Source organism: Gavia stellata, chromosome 7 (genome assembly GCF_030936135.1).
Source record: "Gavia stellata isolate bGavSte3 chromosome 7, bGavSte3.hap2, whole genome shotgun sequence".
NCBI classification, from domain to species: domain Eukaryota; kingdom Metazoa; phylum Chordata; class Aves; order Gaviiformes; family Gaviidae; genus Gavia; species Gavia stellata.
Genome location: NC_082600.1, coordinates 5831821 through 5854064, shown reverse-complemented (window position 1 = coordinate 5854064; position 22244 = coordinate 5831821). Strand labels below are relative to the sequence as shown.

The 22244-nt window shown below is 37.5% G+C and overlaps 1 protein-coding gene across 1 annotated transcript in view; it reads left to right on the top strand.

The window, feature by feature from the left end:
* EXOC5 (exocyst complex component 5) overlaps positions 1–19525 on the top strand; it is a 31895-nt gene extending 12370 nt beyond the window's left edge. Inside the window, exons 5-18 of the mRNA XM_059819230.1 lie at positions 3832–3896; positions 4337–4365; positions 4518–4627; positions 5112–5156; positions 5256–5396; positions 6505–6587; positions 7053–7262; positions 8461–8608; positions 10767–10875; positions 11592–11712; positions 12517–12603; positions 15266–15374; positions 16403–16618; positions 17091–19525. Of these exons, the coding sequence (XP_059675213.1) occupies positions 3832–3896; positions 4337–4365; positions 4518–4627; positions 5112–5156; positions 5256–5396; positions 6505–6587; positions 7053–7262; positions 8461–8608; positions 10767–10875; positions 11592–11712; positions 12517–12603; positions 15266–15374; positions 16403–16618; positions 17091–17279 (1662 nt within the window). The 3' untranslated portion in view covers positions 17280–19525. The remainder of the gene's footprint in view (positions 1–3831; positions 3897–4336; positions 4366–4517; positions 4628–5111; positions 5157–5255; positions 5397–6504; positions 6588–7052; positions 7263–8460; positions 8609–10766; positions 10876–11591; positions 11713–12516; positions 12604–15265; positions 15375–16402; positions 16619–17090) is intronic.
* Positions 19526–22244: the final 2719 nt, after the last annotated feature.

Here is a 22244-nt window from a genome sequence, read left to right as displayed (position 1 = left end):
TTACTCTGTTGGGTCAGTCCACTGGCCTTGGATACCTTTTTGTCACAGCATGCCTTTCGGCTTTGTATAGTCCTGTGGTTATGTCTCCACCCTCTGAATTTAGAGGAACCAGGCAGGAAAACTTCAAAGAAATGTTGAAGCGTTTTGTTTTTTCTTATGCTTCAAGAGTATGTTCATGAAGCAAATATAATCTGAATGGTGTGGCTAATAGAAATAAACTGAAGGAAAAGCTTACAAAAGTTTAAGCAAAAGAGCATATATTAGATTTCCCTATGCAGTTTGAAAGATAAGTGAAGTTGTTGGTTTGGCTTTTATTTTTTGAAGTGTGTCCTGAAGAATCTTCCTCCTTACATTCTGTGCAGTCGTATGATTGTAGTCATACACTCAGCAAAAAATGTGCTTGAAATGCAGCTCATAAAGGACCCAAGAATACGTTAATAGTCATTCCCTCTCTACTGAGCTGAAGGTATCTCTCAGGGAAATGAAAACCTAATAATTTCATATAGTTGTATTACCAAGAAATCAGTTGCATAGTGACTTTTGATTCATGGTCTGTGGATATGTGGTAATTACCAGTTGATAGTTTACCCTAATCAAAGACAGAGCACATAAAAACTTCTGACTTCCAAGGAAAACAGTAAGGTTTCAACATAACAAAAGTTCTTCTATGGACAGCCTTTTCCAGATCTGCATAAGTTTTTCTTTTTTTTTTTTTTTCTAAGTAGAAATAAAACATGCGTTTTAAAAATATTTAATGGCAGCATGGTAAATAACAACGCATAAGTGAAAGAGGATTATCTGTTGTCTGCTGAAGAGTCTTATATAGAATTCAACTTTCACTTATAACTTAAAGTTACTTAATAACTTTCTGTTGGAGGATCTGAAAAAACTGGTAGATATATAGGGTAAACCTGGAAATTGGTAAACAAATCAATCTTTATACACCCTGAAGAATAATAAGATATTCAGCAAATCTGGAAGAAGACAAATGTAGTAAAGGCTAGAAGTCTTGTGCCAGTCTGCAGAGGAAGTGTGTGGGAACACAAACAAGATTTTCTGGATGCAAGTTATCTTACTGAGACTAATTTCAGTCAAGGTGGGTTAGTACTGTTCTGTAACTTTTTGCCTCCTACTTTAAAGAGTAAGTAGTAGTGTTTATAAAAGAACCTGCCTAGACATGTGCTATCACATCTTAATGCAGCTTTGAACTAAAAATAGTTTTAAAGTATGAGATAGTAACAAATATTCTTAAATGTAAAACCTTCATGCTTCGTCAGTGTCTTCTGATCTTCAGACTGATGTGGGTTTTAGATAGTGTTTTGGAGGATGTTATGATTTTTTTTGTGCTGTGCCATCCCTCACAAGTGTGTTTTTTTTCCTTTGAGACGTCGAGGGCAGGGAATACTGTGAAAGGAGAGGCAAGAAAAGAATTATAATGCGGTTATTTCCTAGGGAATTCATATTTTTCTCAGTAGTGTCTGCTCTTAAAATCTGTTGGATTCCTTTTTTCCCTTACACTCAAGTTGTTGCTTCCCACATTACTTCCTCATAGCTGTACTGAGCAATTTCTAACTTGTCATCTCTGTGAAGGTTTTTTCTTGCTGTCTTGTCCCATGTTACGTATTGTGTGTCTTCATCCTCTGAATCCTTATAATTTCCCAGGCACTGCCAGCTAACCAGTCCCTCTCCTGTACTGAAGTCTTGAAGTGAGCAAATCACTCCAGTTAAAACAATTAATCAAAATGATCTAGCAGCCCACTTGTTTATCATGCAATAGCATTATCCTGTGTTTAAAGTGTTTACTATTATTCTTACATCCTTTTCTCCATTTGTGTTCTGTACTCAACATTATTCCATTATGCCTTTTAACTTGTTCATAAAAATAATTTGTGTTAAAATTCTTTCTTACCATTGTTTGGCCACGATTCTTCAGATTTTTTTCTAGATACGTTATAGCCTTTAAGTTGTATTTTACAGAATCTATATTTATTTTGATTTAATAGTTTACGGAAGCCTGATTCCATTAAAAATTAAATATGTCCAGATTTAAGCAGAAACCATGGAGAATTGATTTGTCATGGCTTCTGTTGTGCATAGGAAAAAGCACTGAATTCAGTAAAATTTAAGTTAGTTAACAGCTATTGTGTGAAGAGGAGACAAAGAAAATGTTGCATTTGTGGGGTGTTTTGTTCTTTTTTTTTTTGTAACATCAGTGAATAACTGCTAATATATAACTATTCTAATGACATCAGTATTGATCATGATTGTTAGGTAGGTATTAAGGTAAGCTAATAGGAATAACTGCTGTTTCATTGGATTTATTTGAGGAGCGTAGCTGCTTTTGCCTTCAGAGGCTATTGGAAGCTGACAGTTCAAAACATAAGCTGCTCTTAATAAGCAGAATGGATATACTTTATGAGAGCCCATTTTTTTTGCTGAACAACCAACCTAGCGTGGTGCCTGTGCTCTGTATTCTTACCTGTGTGTCTTGTTCTATTCTTGAAAAGTTTTAATTCCAACCTGATCTAAGTGGTGGGAGAATAGGATTTCATTACTTCCTTTCCTCTCAGTCCAGTTCCCTGGAACATGACTAACAGGAAGAACAAGATAAACTGCATGTTTTCCATGTTCTCCCTTGTGTCAACTCACAAAGGTTTTGCTTGAATGTAGTGGCTGGAGCTTTCATCTCTCCCTTCAAGGTGCCTTCCAGTCACCAAGACAGCATAATAAAGCCTGTAAAACCATCCCAGAGCTGTGCCTGGTTTGGGCCAGTCAACACTGTGTGCTTAAATCCACTGAACTTCAGTTGCAACTAGCTGCGCTCCCCGCATTTTCAAATAGGTGTTTCCTATAGTTTTAGTCAGCCTAGTGAAACAGTCGCTAAATGCTAACTAGGTGCACTTCCCATGCTGATTGATCGTGGAAGAATACATGATAAAAGGTTTTGCTGTCCAGGACAGAGCAGGAACTTGCATGCTGCGTTAACTTTTTCTGTTAGCTTTTGTATTCATGCGACTATTCATATTTTGTAGATGCATGATTAACTAACTTTCATCTTGATCTTTGCTTTGGACCTCAGAGTTTATAATTTCTAATACAGCTTCCATTTCTCCTTTCTTGGGTGAATGTGAGGTACTCCAGCTATGCTCTGCTTTGATCCTCTTTTTCCCCTTCCTCCCCACTCCATGCCAAGCATTGTCATGGCTTTTTTGGATACAGCTGTACACCTAATTTCATCAATTGCAAAGAATTCCCCAGTGCTTTTCCTGACATGTCTGAAAGAGTTGCTAGTCGTTTCACTTCTGAGTTCATCAGAGATGTCTTCTGGTTGGGTGTGATTCAGTAAGACTTTTATCCTAATGCCTTATAAAGTATAATGTTGCAGTTCAGCCAGCTCTGTGTTACGGTTATATGTTTTATTCCCAAATGGAAGTGTGCAAATTTTCATGAGATTGCTGTAGCCACATTGTGATCTAATCAGCCCTGAGGAATCTTTGGTCTGCAAGCTGTATAGCTATGTTGGCATAGTGCAGTGATGAGCTATTTGTCCACGTAGCTCGGACACCTACACAGACATGCCTAATGTGAACTTATAATAAAAGACTCTTTATCATGTTTTGACGTATATAATTTTATGTTAAAATAAAATACCATAAGCATGATGAAAATACATACAGGAACTTTAAGGGGGTGATCTCTTCCATAGGTATATCAACTTAATCAGCTTTAGAAATAGGAACTACATGGATGAAAATTGGACAGTGGAGGGGGAAGAAAGGAATAGCCCACAATCAGACCTTTAATAATTCTGTCATGTTTTACTCTTAACAGATTAAAGAAGCAGCTGATATTATTCAGAAACTGCATTTAATTGCACAGGAACTGCCTTTTGACAGGTAAAATTCTATCTAAGCATCTTTAAAAATAAATAAATTTTCACGTAGCTGTAACTTTCTGATGTTTCCCTTGTCTACTTTTTTGGTGCTTTACTTAGTGATTCATGTAGCTTCTGAGATGGATTGTGTGCTTATTTCTCTCTCCTCCATTCTCAAATTTGTGTTAGCGCGCTCATGTTGTAGGATCATCTTTACATACACATCCTAAACTGCTTAACAGACTTTTAATGGGATAATTTTGCTGTGCTGACTTAATGCTAGATTTGAATTAGATGCTTGTAGGTTTTTATGGATATAAAGCGTGTAACTTTTCTGTCGTCTTTGTGTTATGTGTTTTCATTTTTAAGTAGAGTGCCTGTTACTCATGATCTAGGATGCCTGTGATTTCTCTTGTGATGTGGATTTGCATTTTTAATAATGGTGGTTTTTGTTGTTAACAGGTTTTCTGAAGTAAAATCAAAGATAGCAAGTAAGTTATCTATCCAGTTCAATCCATATTCCTATATTTGAATTGTTAAAGATGATTAAAGACGTATGCAATACTGTCAGTATTACAGTTTTTGTTGGTTCTTGTATTACGTAGCTTGATGGATTTTTGTTGTTATCCCCTTTGCTCTCCAGGTAAGTACCATGATTTAGAGTGCCAGCTAATTCAAGAGTTTACCAGTGCACAGCGGAGAGGTGAAATCTCCAGAATGAGAGAAGTAGCAGCAGTTTTGCTTCATTTTAAGGTAAAAACTGAGGGTTTAAATTTAAATACATAAATAAAACAACCCACGGTACAATAAGTGCCTATTTTAAGTAAACATATTTGCATGGGCCAAACCACCATATCATAACACATGTGACTTTAAAAATACTGGTATGTTCCATCTGAAATCAAACGCAGGGGCATAAAGGAGGCAGATGATGGGGGGGATTGGAGGCAGTGTCAGTAGAGACCATTCTAAGATCATCTTTTCTTGTATGTGTGTGAACTGACTTCCATGCTTGAGAGAGTGTTGAAACCTGTGGTGTATATCCGCGTAGGGTGGTGATAAGTGAAGTTATGTTAGGATTGTGACAAAAATGGGTTTGAAAGAGTCTATGCTTTTGATGAATCTACTTTTTTTTTTGGCAATTAACTTTCACAGGGGTTGTATTCCCTTGATTTCATTCTATACTGAAAGCATGGAGAACCTGCTTTAACATTGAGTTGTTTTGCTTTTTCCATAGGGCTATTCTCATTGCGTTGATGTGTACATAAAACAGTGTCAAGAGGTAATGCATTTTGTTTTACATGTATCTCTTTGGGTGTTGATTTATTTAGTCGTATAGGTGGTGGTAAATATATTATGAAATGTGTTTCTAAAACCCTAGGGTGCATTCCTGAGGAATGATGTCTTTGAAGATGCAGCCATTCTCTGCCAGCGAGTGAATAAGCAAGTTGGAGAAGTCTTTAGCAATCCAGAAACTGTGCTAGCCAAACTCATTCAAAATATCTTTGAAGTTAAACTTCAGGTATTTCAAACTTTAAGATGTTGAAGTTCATTGAGGAAACTTTTCATCCAAAAATATTGTATCCAGTAATAACAATTAATGAGAACTTAAAATATTTGTGATCTTGTATAAGGATGTAGAATCACAGCTGATTGCTCTGTAACAATTCAGACAGATAATGAAGCCTGTATCAAATAAAGCTGCTTGTGCTCCGAATGCAGTGTGACTAAAAATACTCAAATTCAGTATGTAACATTAGAAGGGAATCGGTATGTTCACTGAGTAATTCATAAGATGTCATACGCATATTTGATTTCTTCTGTATGTCCCGTACCAAGAATATGTCAGGAAAAGAAGTTTCACATTTAATATGTATCTTTAATCTGGTCCTTCCTGGAATTGGGTTTCATGTGTGAGGTTAACATGGAATAGGTGAAAATAATTTATGTTGTGAATATTGTCGCACAGCTAATGCAAGATTTATATGGAAGTCTGGAATAGTTGAAAATAGTAAGTTTTCCGTCCTGTGAGTACACTCACTTAAGTGTGTAAAGTCAACAACATGACTATTCGTTGCAAAAAGCAATTTCCTTGTAGATGTTATTCTCCTTATAGTGTAGAGATTGAGTTTGTCTTTCAACCCCGAATGTGCTTGTCAGTTTTGACTTACTATGTTATGGCAAATAATATTTTTTATTCAAATATTCAATGACAAGAAGGCTCTAAGCTTGTATCTGCTTTGTGTATGTATTATGATAAGCAAATATGTAAGCATCTCCTTTGCTTACTGTCAACTGCAGAAATGCCCCTAGGCCTCCAGTGCTTTTGAGTCTTAAAAAGAGGGGATTTTGTGTTTGTTGGTCAAGCATGTTTTCAAAGCAATCTGTCTTTTGTCTTTGCTTCACACACTACTGCTTTGTATTATTAAATAATTTTCTTCTAAAAGATGCATTTAACTCTGTCTGTAGATAATGCAGGATCTGTAAATTAGAGATTTAAAAACAAAGAATATATGAATTATCTTAAGAAAGACTTACACTTTGCAGTAAACTACCCATAATCTAGCAAGTAGTGAGTAGCACCTGTGGCTGATAGTTATTCTTCTAACAGATGTACCCAAATTTTGCAGAGTTATGTAAAGGACCAGCTAGAAGAACACAGGAAATCAGATGCAGAACAGTATCTTAAGAATCTCTATGATCTATATACAAGGTATTTATATATTGATGATGAAATTATTGTTGTAGATATTCTCTTGTAATAGATTGATTTATTATCAAGATGCAGGAAGAGAAGCCAAAAATGTAAACTTCTCATGAAAATTGAAAATTTTTTATGGCCATTATCCTTTATAATGGTTGCTTTCCTAAAGAAAATTTAAAATCGCCATTATTATTTTTAATGGGAAGCATTTAGTATAGTGATCTTTGAGAGTAATTTTAAAACTGTGCAAAAGCCAGTCCTCCGCATCTCACTGGCAACTTACTTGGTTTCAGTTGTACTGTATGTAATTAAACATGAATTATGCAAAATTCTTTACTTAAATGTAAAGCTGCTAGAAGTCTTAATCGCAATCAGGATTCTGTTGTGCTGTGTACTTTACAAACATGTAATGCTGTAATTCATACAAATTCAACCTTTTCCTCCTCTCCCCTTCTTTGTTTCTTTTGCATAAAGAACTACTAATCTGTCAAGCAAATTGATGGAATTTAACTTGGGTACTGATAAGCAGACTTTCTTGTCTAAGCTTATCAAATCCATTTTCATTTCCTACTTGGAGAATTACATTGAGGTGGAAATTGGTTATTTGAAAAGTAGGAGTGCTATGATTCTGCAACGCTATTATGATTCCAAAAATCACCAGAAGAGGTCCATTGGCACTGGAGGGTGAGTTTCTTCTGTGAAGTTTTGTAGTTTTAAAATGGAAGGGAGGGGGTAAGGGGAGAAAAATAGTATTTGCCATGTCAGATGTACAGTGATGAACTGCAAAAGAGCAGGCTTCTAAAATGACCTACAGCTTTTTATAATTTGCTATCACTTCATGTTAACTTCTGCTAAAAAGTATATTGCTCTCAGTACATGTGAAGGGTGATGCATGGTATTTATACGCTCATGGGAAATGAAAAATACCAGTTAAACCTATGTTTCAACTTAGGATCCAGATCCACAAAAGGACTGAAGCAAAATTAAGGTACCTAAAGCATGTATATGTGTGTATCTAAAAGCATACATTTTTTTTCACCTGCCCAGGTCTTGTGGTCCCCTCCCAAGACCTAGGAAGGGGAAAAGACCATAGCAATGTCAGTGAGAAAGCTCTTAATGAGCCCAGAAGATGCAATGGACTTAGAGAAAGGTAAAACAAGACTTCATTATCCTCAGGGTAGAGAAACTCTAATAAAGGAGTAGTGAGAAGTGGGAAAGGAAGAATTAAAACTTGTGTGAAGCAGAGGTGATAAGACTACTGCACCTTTCAAAGAGCTACTGGGTTCAGTGTGACAGGAATGAAAAGCGATTTGGAGAGAACAGCAGCAGCAGAGTAATTGAATGACTTAAAAAACAAAGATGAAAATTTAATTTTCTTGGGGAAAATTAAATTGATTGTAGTGACTGACTTTAAGGGTTGTTTTTTGCATGGTAATGTGTTGGAGCATGCTTGACTATATCAGGACTGCTGAGATAGCGGATGAGGATGAGAGGATTTGTGGGCCTGGATGAGATAGAAAGCTCTCATTAGTGTTTTGAAAGTACAATGGGACAGAATGTATGGAGGCTAAGCTTTGAACATAGAGCATAAGTGCCATAGGATTCAATTCAAATTACTCTTACTCCACAATGGGGAATAGCTATCCCATGGTGTGAACGTGCCATGGTAGAACACAGTTGACCATGGGATCAGAGGTGGTAGTTTTGCATTTACTGGCAATTTTTTTTAAGCTTGCAAAACTGTCTTAATGCTTGCGTATCCTCAGCTGTGTCTTGGGTTCTGGTTTTTAAGTTAACAACTAAAATATCCTAAATCATTGTTGAATTTGAGCTTCAAAACTTCAATCCAGTGAAGTCTTCTTTTGGTATGTCTTTGTTGTAGCATTCAAGACCTCAAAGAGAGAATAAGGCAACGTACAAACTTACCGTTGGGGCCAAGTATTGACACACACGGAGAAACTTTTCTATCTCAAGAAGTGGTGGTTAACCTTTTGCAAGAAACTAAACAAGCTTTTGAAAGATGTCACAGGGTAAGTTTGCTTCCTGTGATCTCCATTACTGATACAATTTTGTGTGCAAAATTAAATCTTGAGGTTCAATTTTCAGTTGAAGTGTGATAGGAAGAAGGGAAGGACATTATTAAATTAATTCTCTTTTGTATTTTTCACTGAATCAGGGTCACACTGGAGGCTAAGGGTTTGCTTTTTGAATGTGGATCTAGTTGTATTTTGTGGTTTTTACTACTGTCTATTTTTGGAAGAAGTGGGGAGGGTTAAACCTATTGTCTGCATTGCTTTTCTTACTAAATTAGACCCACGACTTGAGAAGCCTGTAGTGCAATTTTTTTCCTGCTTTAAAAATAGAGACAATAGTCCAACAGTTGTTTTCCTGTATCAAATGCCCTTTCTTCTAGCATTAGAGAGTATTGCCAGTAAAATGCTGAGAGGAATAATCTTTAACATGGTTTACCTTGGTAACCCTCTACTATTCTTTAAATGCTTTAGTCTAACAAAAAAAAAGTGCTTTCCTTCTGATTAAATCGCTGGTTTTACTGCCTGTCAATTACTGTTTGTCTAATACTTTAGTGTAAATGAAAACCCTTGAAATTTAACTGGAAACTTAAATGCTAGGGATTTTTTATTAGCTAACAACACTGATATCTAACAAATTTTACTGCCTCTAACATTCTAAATTTGCTTAGTGCCGAAAAACTTAACATTTTAGATATTTAGAAGTTTTAATACTTAGAGGGGCCAAAGATATAACAAAATACAGCTACAGCACTGTTACCTGTACACACTGGGATGACCACCTTCGTAGTGGTGAAAGTCAGTGACTGCAAGACAAGCAGATCATTATTTTTCTCAATATGGTAGTTGCTAGAAATGGTTAAATTCATGATGTAAACTAACTTTTTCCAATTGTGTACAACTTTTTTTTTTTTCTTTTCTGTGAGGATCAGAATTTTTCATACTTGATCTGAAAACACTGTATATGTGTATTGGGGTGGAAACCAATGCTAGATCGATCTTGGCATAAAAGGAGATTTTTAGAATTACAAGTGTATAACTTCTTCACTCTCATACATGCTGCTAGGGTTTTGTTTGTGGTCAGGGCAACTCACTATGCAAAAAATAAGGTAAATGTGTCCCTGGCTAATTAATTGTAATATTTATATCACATGACAGATGCATGCAGATACACTGTCTGTCCAAACTGTGACTGCTTTAGGAAAAATAAGTTGGTAATTCTGAACGTAACTGTATATTGCAACATTTCAGTGTTTGGAAATCTCTGTAACAGTGTTTTGTTGTTGGGGGTTTTGTTTTCGTTTTTTTGGGGGGGAATACAGCAGAAATCTTTGGGAGTATTGTTATGTAAATTAATTTGAATTGCAATAGTAATCTTTCTTACTCCTAGCTTCATAAAGTCTCACATAATTCCTTAAAAACCAAAGCCATATTTCTTATGTGCAAAAGCCCTGTCGCGTTTTTCTTTAGAAAAGGGATTTACGGACAGGTTGCTGTCCAAAATCCCATGTTGCTTACAGCTCATGAAAGTACAGATGCTCTGTGTATATGTGGGCATTACTTCACTCAATAAAAATGTTCATGCTCCGTTGACTCCAGCTGAACTGTGATAAATGTAGCTGAGGTTCAGTCTGTATTATTTTGCCTGCAGTACTGTGGCAGTGATAAAAGAAAAGCTGCACTGGGTGAAAGCGAAGGCCTATCTAACCCAGTGTCCTGTCTCTGACTGTGGCCTGTGGCAGAAACTTAGTAAAAAAGAAAAAAGACAGGGTATGGATAGTCATCTTTTTTGTGTACATTTTCCCAGCATCCAGTGCTATGCAGTTTAGGTAATTCCTGAGATTACATCTGGACAATTGTGTTTTAAGGACTATTAATCAGTATCTTCCTTTATTATTACTATTAGAAACTGTTTATGCTTTTGCTTTCTGTAGCATCCTGTGGTATGTTGGCCTTAGTTTACTTGTTAATGCTGAAGGGTTTATTGACACTAAAGGCTGTTCCTGAATAGTTCTCTGTATGGATACTTTTAATTTAGAATAAAATTCCAGTTTTCCTGGAATACTTGTTACATTTTAAGCTTAACCCCTACGCAATATCGGATAAACTTTCAAATGTATGTAGAAATGACCTTTAGGATAATTTTTTTCTTTTAAAGCTCTCTGATCCATCTGACTTACCGAAGAATGCTTTCAGAATTTTTTCTATGCTTGTAGAGTTCTTATGTACTGAACACATCGATTATGCATTAGAAACAGGCCTTGCTGGTGAGTATAATATTTTCTGAGCATTTCATCTCGTTGGCCTTTTTGTGCAGATGATCTTTGCAGGTCCTTGCTGTGCCTTATTGATTGGCCTTGTTCAGAATGTATTGGTTAAATGAAATTTGTTTTGTGTATTTGGGTGTCAGCATTTAATGTCTTCCAAAGCATAACTTCCATTTGGGAAATTGACGCACAGATGGAAACATGCTGCTGTCTTCAAAAATGCTTGTGTCACAGAAATTGGGACATCAGCACTCACTACCTCTTTTAATTGTTCTCTGTGCCATAGCAAGAGAATATTTTGATATTAAGGCTTAGTGTCTTACAAACAAGCATGGAATTCTTATAAAACATATACCTATGCATTTTAAAGAGTGATAGTAAATAAGAACACTACTTGTATTAAAGAAGTTAAATTCTTGAAAGTGAGAACCTATCTTTCTTACATGAAAGCATAAAACTCATGTTCTGAAGAAATATTTAAATTGGCTGTTCCATTTTGCTTTTAGAAATTTTAAAAGCAAGATATTTCTATGTTTAAGGTTATTACCTGATACAGCTATGAGAAGTATTCTATGTATGGCACCATGGTGAATTTTTGAAACTCTAAGCCTGTGATTTAAGCATTAATGGAAAAATTCTGCATCTTTAAAAAATCATTATGCTAATTATAAGAACTGCGTATCATTACAATCCTAATGAAAGCTTTTTTGCCTTAGGCATTCCCTCTTCTGACTCAAAGAATGCAAATCTTTATTTCTTGGATGTTGTCCACCAGGCCAATACTATTTTCCATTTATTTGACAAGCAGTTCAATGATCATCTGATGCCATTGATCAGGTACCTTATTTTGACTAGCATTTCCTTTATGAGTGGTCATTTTTGGTGAAGAAAGCAATTTTTTTCATTTTTCATCTCTGTTAAGAGGAGTTTATTGTTGGAGTGGTTCAGCTTGTTGTTATGGGAAGATGAAATACTGTAATGAGAGGGGGGAAAAGGGAAGTTAAACAAATTGGTACCTTGAAGAACTAATGGGAGAGAGGGAGCTCCAAGAGTATTGATAGGAAGGAGAGACAAGTTGCTCCTTGGAGACCTCACTGCTGCATTAGAGGCCAGGACTGGAGAGGGTTTGTGGTTGCACCTTGGGGGGAACTGGCAATATCAGGACTGCTGAGATTCCTGGGGGTACCTCACAGGCTCTGCAGAGGGAACAGCTGGCCATGTCTTGCGAGCCACAGGTGAACTACATGAAAGCTGCCTGCTGTTGGGAGCCACGGGATGGATACACTCGAGGCAGAGCGCACTGATGTGCTGTGAATTAGTGTGGATGAAGAGCGGTGTTTGCTCACTTACCTGCCAGGGGCTGGCAGCAGCTGAGAGCCACTGCTCAGTAGGCAGGCACAATGCTGCCTGAAGTGTGTTACAGTACTCCCCATCAGCACTCAGCAAATCCTGCTCAGGGTCAGGTGGCTGTTCAGGCAGTTGATTTGTTGTTCTGAAGCCAGCTAACTCCATCTAAACTAGTCCTTTCTGATGGGATGGGAAATGTTCACAAAATCCTGTTGTAAGTAGCAGACCCAGGAGACAAACTTGTTTTGATATTTTAACACTCTGTCACACACCCAACCATTTATACTGTTGCAGTTCTTCTCCTAAATTATCTGAATGCCTTCAGAAGAAAAAGGATATCATAGAACAAATGGAAGTGAAGCTGGATATGGGCATTGATAGGCAAGTAGAGATTTAAACTTTCTGTTAATCATTAATTCTTGTAAGACTCCTTTGTGATGTATGTTAGCTTTCCTTTCAAGGATTAAATTATTTTTGAACACAAAATTTATTTTTTTAATACTTTTTAAAAATCTGTAAGTATGCATTATTTTGCTTAGGAAACTTAGATTTTGTTTATTTAGAGGGTCATATTTTCCATGGCAGATTTATGACCCATAAATACTTCTGGAAGGATGTTACAGGGTTTTGGTTATGTTGAAAGAGTGCAATAATTCAGTTTTACCTTACTGTCTCAAACTACTTTTTTCTACTTTAAAGGAAGGAGGAATGATGATTGAAATAGGTTAAAGACTTGCAGGATTTCCATTAGGAGCAAAGTTTGACAAAAATAGGTTAGATGATTTGCTTGAATCTGTGCAGTGCTATGGATTAGACCTAGTCACAGAAGTCTGTAGACCTGGCATAATTTTGATTCTGACAGTGACTTGCTTTGAGGTTGTGAGTGACTCATTTAATCTTTTTTTCTATTTCTTTAAATAAAAATGAGGGAATAGCTTTAAAAATTGTAAATTCATAGCTGTTTTGCAGCAGAGGGAAGTAACAAACTAACAAGCTTAATACTAGGAAATGGAGCTGTTGTGCGATGCCCTACTTTGGTACGGGAAGCATGTCCTGTTCCCATATTTCAAGGTGGCAATAGTCAACCTAGAACATGTTACCTAAGCTTTCTGTGCCTGTTTTCTCTCTGCAGTAACAGGAATAAGCCATCCTGAGGGTAACGAGGGCTACTCTGGAAATTATTATTGAGGTTTTTGTAAGGATCACACCATACTGGAGAGTGATGAGAACAGCCCTGTGTGGGAAAAACAGGCATTGCAGTTGTGTCCTGCTGGGTACTCTCTCCAGAGAGTTGAGAAAGAAGTTTGATATGTTATTTGCACTTGCGTTTTCTGTGGGTGCAAAAAGAAAAGTGGAGATAGAGGATGTGTAAGTGGCAATTGAGATTTTAGCTGCTCCTGCTGGAAGTGACCTTAGAGATTTAAACACAAAGTTTGAAATACTTGAACCACTGAGGCCATAAACTTAGATCTAGACAGGCATGGGTCACTCATAAGCATTAGAATAGTTTGTCTGTGTAAAATAATTAATCTCTTAAAAGTGATAGTAAGACTTAAGAGAACAAGTCCCTGTTGGAAAATGGTACGTTCACAGATTTGTGGCACATAGAAAAGAGAGATTAGTTTTGAGATTAATGTTACGTGTAAAATGTGTTTGTGTGCCTGCTTATGTGCTGCTTTGTGGTGTCACTGATGCTGTTGAGAATTGATTGTCTTGCTTAAAGGAATGATCTAGTTTAAAAAATAAAAGAAAACTTCTAAATGTTGATGGTTTCAACGTTATCCAATCTGAAAAAGTCCAATAGCAGCTTCTTGAATGGCATTCGTAGCAATTGTCTTCCTCTGTAAAAGTGATTTATTAGCCAAACAAAATCAGTTCAACTGTTTTTCTTTCAGCATGTATTCTATGTAAACAGCCTTGTGGGAGTATTTATTGAAAATGGAAATTGAAGAGAATGCAAGATACAGTTTCTTTAAATTTCTGTTGTTATGTGGATTGTTGAATGAAGTGCACCTGAAATGCAAGTCTGAGCTGTATGCATAAAAAAGAAGGTTTTTTCCCTCTTTGGATACATATATTCTTCTCCCCTTCACCCCAACTTGAATCTTTCAAGGCCTGTAATGGCCTTGACTGTGTTTTCTTCAGGGAGGTTGGAGGGGTGAGGGGGGTGAAGAAAAAGGGAGGGGGGGCATGGAAGGAGAGGCAGAGGGAGGTTACTGGCAAAGGTAGGCATTGATAGGGGTATGCAGCCTCTCTTGGCTGCTTTGCTGCTTGCCCTTTGGTTTGGACTTGAAGTAAACCAGGACCTTGGCCATAGATAATGTTCTGAAAAGATAAGTCCTGTGAGGGAGAAATAAATGGCACTGTAAAACTCTGTTAGATTTCTTAGAACAAAAGGAATACCAAGCTCTGGCAAAGGAAGAGATTGTTCCTCCCCCCGCCCTTCATTTTCCAAGTGTTTTCTGATGCTTGCTTCTGAGTAATATGCAATGTGATCTAATTCTACTAAACTCTTTGGAATGCTTCCCTTGGCTGTCTGATTCCCTCTGCATTGAAGAATGCTATCCAGTTTCTCTGAAGAGCTGGATTTGAATGGATTACCTTACAATTAATGTGTCCCCTTTAAAACCAGCTGGCTAGCATGCTGTATGCTGTGCTCCAAGGCATTGAACTTGGAGGCAAGAGTGTTTTTAGGGTTGTTGGGGTTTTTTTTTTGCTGATTCTCCTTTTTCTGACTGCTAACATAAAATCAAACTTACCTTCTCTAGAGAATTGCTTTGTAACTTCGGAAGAGTGTGTGTGTACATGTCTGTCTAGTGAAGTATTTCCTTTGACATGTCCTAGCACCACTTGCTTCTTATAATAAATGTGCGCTTTTAGTATGTATTCTGTAGATTACTCAAATGTTACGTAGTGGGGTTTTTTCCCTCTTTGCTTTATGCCACTTACTTCTGTATAGAATCACATTAGTATATGTAAAGATAAAAATCAAGGAAATAAAAATGTTCCCTTCAAAAGCCAATCTGTATTTGTAACTTTAAAGGACACTGAATTGTATGATTGGACAGATGAAGCACATCTTGGCTGCGGAGCAAAAGAAGACAGATTTTAAACCAGAAGATGAAAACAATGTTTTGATTCAGTATACTAATGTAAGTAAACTAAGTCCCAGTTCATCAGTATGGCTTCAAATGCTCATGAGTGTTATCAGGTACAAGATGTTCTGTACCAAACACGAATTAGACAACGTGTATTTGATTAATTTACTTAGCTATTCCATTTTGCACGAAGTACCTCCAAACTCTGTTGTGGACTGTTTTCTCAAGCTGAAAAGGAACATTAGCAGTTTTGTTTGTTGTGTCAGACACAAATCAGTAGGTGCTGGACAAACTGTCACATTCTTTCACCTCCCAAGAGGCCCAGATTTGGAACAAGGTTTTTAGCTGATAATTAGCTTTAAGCCATTAGTTTCAGAAAATCAATTATCAGGTACTCTCTAGTTGCTGGATGCTTTTTCCCTCTTAGGATGGCAGGAGCATAACAAAGTGTCATGGGTATGGCAAGAACATTCTTTGCTATAGAATATTGTCTCTACCACTGATTCTGTCTGAATCCCAGCCTACAGACTGCTGAGAAGCTGTACTGCTGGGTTACATTAGGTTCTTGTTAGGGAACAAGGCAGAGAAGAGTAGAGAACAAACTATGGTCAATGGGAAGAAGCGAGAGCATTGCCAGAATGCCTGCAGCCAAGTGAAAATGGGAGAAGTGGAGCAGTAGGACGTAGAGTCTGGTACTGTGTGGGAAGGGTGAAGATGCCTGCATGCTGTGAATTTGGGTTTATAATTGCAGCTGGTGAGAGGTTTTAATCATTTCCCCCTGCCCCCCACCCCTTGGTTGATCATTGTTTCAATTAAAAGCCCAAACTAAACTGTTCTATTCTGAACTGATATGAACTATAACTGAACTGAATATTGTCTTGCATTGCTACCTGCATTTTTGCATCTTTATGTGGCAAATAAAAAAAGTTGGAAAATTATTAATTGGAAAATTACTAATTTCAGTGGTGTATTGTAGGAAGTATAAAGATTTAGTGACTGATGTTCAGCTTATGATGTGGAAGCCACTTCGAGAAGAACAGATGTCTAGAAAGTTGCCTAATTCTTTTTTTCTCTTTTTTTAGGCTTGTGTTAAAGTCTGCGGCTATGTTAGAAAACAGGTGGAAAAGATTAGAAATTCTATGGATGGTAAGAATGTGGACACAGTTTTGATGGAGCTTGGAGTTCGTTTTCATCGACTTATCTATGAACACCTACAGCAATATTCCTACAGTTGCATGGGAGGCATGTTAGCTATTTGTGACGTGGCTGAGTATAGGAAGTGTGCCAAAGACTTCAAGGTAAGCATGTACTGGCTGGTGATGTACAGCCATGTTGAAATTAGTAGCAGGACTCTATTTTTTAATAACGCTTTTTTTCCTTCATAAAAATAGTTTGTTTCTGTTTGAACATCACCATTTTGTATACTGATTTTATATATTCTGTTACTACACCAGCAGTTCTTTATCATGTCCTAAAGAGCAGTTTCCTGATACCATTTTATTGTTTGCAGGCTATGTGTGTATATTGAGGAAATACTGAGTTTGCATTATTAAATGTTCTATGTATAACTTTGCATATGTGCATATCTCCCTACAGATGTATATGTGCGTGTGTCTATATATATTTATGTGCACATGAGGAGAGCATGATGGATGTAAATCCTCTGTAGGGAGAAAGTATTTTGAGAATCTAGGTGGACGTTGTGTCATAAGAGTTCAAGCAACTCTAACTCTTAATACCTGTCTTTCTCTGTTTTTCTCTTAACCACAGATTGCGTTGGTGTTACAACTCTTTGATACCTTGCATGCACTTTGCAATCTTCTGGTTGTAGCCCCGGATAATTTAAAGCAAGTTTGCTCAGGAGAACAACTTGCTAATCTGGACAAGAACATCCTTCACTCCTTTGTTCAGCTGCGTGTTGATTATAGGTCTGCTCGTCTTGCTCGTCACTTCAGCTGAGAGCATGGAAAGAAATGTTGTACCTTTGGGCAGGCCTCAGTTGTTAGAAAGCACAGGAAATGATTTCTTACCAAACCATGGTTGTAACTTTTGTGGGATAATGACTGTTCAGAATAAAGCAGCAGCCATATTTAAACGTGACTATGTAGAAGGCGAGCAGGTAAAAATCTGAATGATATTTCATGTAAGCTAAAGTTCTCCTGGTGAAGAATTTTGCAAATCTACTTGCTACTGATTTTTTTTTTTTTTTTTATTGGAAACATGTCGGTGTAGGAAAGCAAGTGGTGCATTGAAAGTATTTCGGTCTTCAATATTGAATTATCAGATACCATTTGTTAGACTTGAACTACAGAGCATAGCGTAGGTAATGGATTACATAGAATAGACCACTGTAAAAACATTCTTCATCAGTTTTAATAGCTTAGACTTCAGCACAGCTAATCATAATCAAATTATCTTTGATTGGTGTTTCTAAGTAATTTCTTTCATTTAAAACGTTATCCTGCTCAATGTAATTTCTTGCTCTAATTAATTAGCTTGGAATTTCTTTGAGATGTAGGAGTAAAAGCAACGCTGTCCCAGAAAGATGTAATTTATTCATTGCGTAGCATTATAAACAGAACTAAAGTGGTGAAAAGTTTGGTGGGTTTTTTGTTCTTTGGCTTTGTTTTTTTTTGTACCTAATAGTCAAGGGCCCACCGGAACATATTGGCATTGTATGATCTGACATTATTGTTCCTGTTTGATACCGGCACACTGAATTTTATATACGCTCCTAAAGTAAGTGCAGCTGCCTTGTCTAAGGCGTTCTTATTACAAGGTGAAGGTGCCCATTGTTGGGTTAATATAAGAGAACTTTCTCCTGTCTCTTGTTTTTTATGTAAATAAATCCAAATTATAATGAAGTGAAAGGATAAAATGTAGCCCCATTTTTCATATGTGGGAGGAATGGACAGCAGCTCTACCAAAAACCTGGAGTTGAAAATTCCTGTGCCGAAGGTAATTGATCTTCAGTGCCTGAGCAATATAAAACGTTGAAGTGTGCAAAAGCTTCTCTTCCACTGATCATAATTTTAACATTGGAGACAGGCTACTTCTGTGTCTGTTATGCTCCAGTGTTTATTCAAGGTGTTTCTGAGATGGACCCATAGTGTGCATACAGTGAATTGAAGCAACAGTTGTGTTTGAAGCATCTGGGGTAGCTTTTCCACAAGCAGTTGAAAATTGTTGTAAATAGACCTTTGTTCAGAGTGAGCTCTTGTGGAAAACAGGTTGGAACTGCAGTGGTTTGTGTCTTCAATCTGACTTGCATCATCTCTGAACAAATAATCTGTAACGTTTCATTTCTGCTGTGGGCTCAGCGTATGTTACGGAAGCTTCTTTCTCTCCCATCTTCAGAACAGCATTTCTATAAATTTACTTTATGGGTCAGGCAAATAAAATTGTTTTCCTCTTTTGTTAATGACTTCCCAGGTGTAGTCAATATTGACAGACTTGCGTAGAACTTCTCTTGGTTAGTTGAGGTTCTTCTGCTTCATTTTATATTTAGCAGAGCATTAGATCGGTAAACAAGAGAACAGGTGCCAGACTGTCTCAAAGTATTCGGGGAGACTGGCTGCTTTGAGCTGCGTAGCTCTATTCCTTGGCCATGGCAAAGCCACAAAGAGTTTTGGACACTGGAGGAGGCACATGCTTGTACTGCTGCCATTTTTTTTCAAAAGCTCTGATGTGAATTCAGATGATACCTCTCTGTTACCTCTGTAACTGAAAGCCAACAATTTTAAGGCTGTGGTTTTATTAACCAATACAAAATCTTTCTACAAAAAAGTGTCAATTTGTAAACACCTCAGATCAGTGAACATCATCGTAAAATTGCAGAAGTGCTTCAGAATTTGTTGTATGATTGAATTATTTCAAGGTTGTATGAAATTTATGTACCATATTTCTTGCTTTATTAGCTGTGTTTTCCATGCATATGCTCAGTGCAATATTTTCATTATGCCTGTTAACAGGAGGCAGCAAAAAGTAGGTGAATACTTAAACTTAGATATGTAAACTCTTCCTCAATAAAAAGAATTCCCTCTAGACACTTTTTTCATTTCATTTCCATGTTCTTCAAATATCTTTATACTCAATTGTATAAACCCTTCTATTTAAAAAAAAAAAAAAGAATAAAAGTAATTTTACTGACCAAATTTATCCCTGGTGTGAGCTTTCCCTTTTCCCTTCCTTTAAAACATCTCCCATGCAAACACTGTAAGAGTTTCTATTTCTAGAGAAGACTACGTTGTCAGTAAGTTTACTTTACAATACAAGTTGGATTTGGATGGGGAACTATAATTTTCACACATTTTTAAGTTTAGAGCCCTTATAGCATGTAATTTGGGAAAATATTTCCAGTGGCTTCTGAATACAATAAAGTACTATCCAAAATACAAATATGCCTTTTAATGTTCATGTAATGAGTTAAAGGATTGCCTTTCTAATGTTCGCTCCCAGAACATAGGCATTTAACAGGCTGGCAGGCAAATGAATGCCTGAGAGGAGGTGTGTATATGTGTGTGTAATTATGTTGTCTACAATTGAAAATGGCTTTGCAGTAAAACTGTTGTAGGCTGGAAAATCAGCTGTGTTTTTACAAGTCCTATAATTTATTAACATGATTTGGTATTGTATTCTGTTGGCGTATGCACAGAGCGCAGGAAGGAGTTGGTGTTCTGTAAGAATAGTTCTCAACACAAATAAATACAAAAAAGTTGGGAAATGGAAGTGCTTGGAAAAATAAGATCTAGATACTTGGAGGGTAAGAAGTGAAGAAGACATGAACTAAAAGGATGTGGAGAACAAGCAGTTTTAAATGAAGTTGCATAGCACATGGAAGGAGGAGGTTAAAATGTGATTAATAGAAACCTGACATACAAAACCTAGGAGAATAAGCAGGATTGGAATTGAAATCTCTTCACAGCTACATCCCACCCTAAAATGAAGTGAAGGTCTAGAGGAGGACTGGCTAAAATACTTCACCGTGGAGCTGTTCATTCATCTTGAAACCACTGGATTCAACAGGAAGAGGCTAGCCGTACATGAGTGTCAGTCTGCTCTGAAGGATAGGTAGGGATGCTGTGAATGTCAGCTCTGCTTATTTCCACTGTGCGGAGTAGAAATGCATCAACAACACGCAGTCTGATTAAAGCGAAGGGGAATGGCAAGAGCTGAGCTTATATTTTTTTTCTTTGAAGACTACAGTGATCTGGATAATGGTAAGTGCTTGACTTGAGAACGGCATGGTATTGACAGGTGGCAGGTCAGTTTATCTTGCAGTTGTTATTGGACTTGGGTTGGGTTTTGGTTTTGTTTTTTATTCCTCTTAGTTTTCACAAAGTCATTTTAAATCACTGGTTGCTTCAGTGTTTTAACTGCCTCTGATAACTCATAATTTCAGTTGCCTAAGGAGCAATCCTCTGCTATCTACCTGGTGCCGGGGTGTTGTGGTTGATTGTTGTCTGAATTGATTGCTCCTTTTCTGTAGGAAATGTTACAAGTATGTGGCAAAAATGCTGCATCTTACAAAGTGCCCTGAAGAGGGAGAGGCCCGTTGGGTTCCTTCACGGGTTGGGTACACGTTGGCCTATTCTTCAGAAGCCTGTAGCTCCAGGTTTCTCAATCCAGTATGTGCATGACAGTGAACCTAATGTACTCAGTTTTAGATGTCATGACACATGCCAAAACAGAGGGGTGCTCTTTGTATTAAGTTTTCGTGGCAGTAACTATCTTAATTTGGATTAGCACTTGAGTTGAACCAGTTATGGATAGGGAAACCAGGCTGAGGTGATGGTTCTTCCTATATGAAGGAAGCAGATATCTAAATGATTGCTCGTCTAATTTTAGATGCAGGTAGCAGCCCTTCTCCTTGCACTTCTTGTCCCAGGAGTTGTAGGGATGATAAGCCAGCTGTCAGCACCAAAAGCTACTCTTTTAGAAGACAACTGAAAGGTAGAGGCACCTTTTCCTGTCCTCATGTGCCGCTGGATATTGGCTTCAAGGCATTATCCACCACCACTACCTCTGTGCTAGTTGTAAGTAGAGATAGACTTGTGTTTTGCTGTCTACATTGGAGTATTTTTTCTCTGGACATCAAGGCTGGCACGTTGTTTGTTTTTTCTTTCCCAGTGTTTCTACACCTGTTTTAAGGATGGGAGGGAGCCAGATCTCTTGCCCAGTCATGTTCATTGCTGTGCTTGTCTTTTTTTCCTCCATCCTCACTTCTTTTGGGGGTTGGAGATTTCTATACCATGTCTTCTGCTTATCTTAGAGTGGGGAAGCAGCTGTGTTTGCCTGTCGTCTTTTCTCTTGTATGGGGCACTGCTTACTCTGTGTCAATACAGACCTTAGTGTTCGTGGAAGCCTTGGTTTCTACTTCTATTCTATTAGCTTTACGTCCCTGTGCCCTGTTTTCGTTTCCAGATCTCAGAATTGCGTTATCCCTTCCCCTCTGTTGCCACACTACCAGAGAGAGAGAGAGAAACCTTTAACTTTGCAGTGTGGCTTCTAGGAGTCCTTGTTCAGTTGATCTTTTAATACACAATATTATTTGAAAGTGAATACTTCGAAATTTTTCTTCTTGAAGTGTTAAAGCTTCTCTCTGTTCTTTCACTGAAACCCAAATTGTCCATAAGGCTGCTGGAGCCAGAGCGTGAAGAAACGAATGCTGTTTTGTGAGACAGGCATCACGGCAGCAGTGGCTGTTGCTGAAAGTTTCCTCTTGCTGTGTTTTGTTGTTCTCAAACCTGAATTTAGCAAGGATAGAGGAGAGGACGGACTGAGATATGTCGGTCCTTTTCATTCCTCCCCTTTGTGTGCACAACGGGGCTCTGTAAGTTTTTTGGGGCTGTTTCTGCTCCCCACCTCTTTGTCGGCTGCCTGTTTGCACCAGTCTTCCCTTGCAATGTATTCACCTTAACCTCA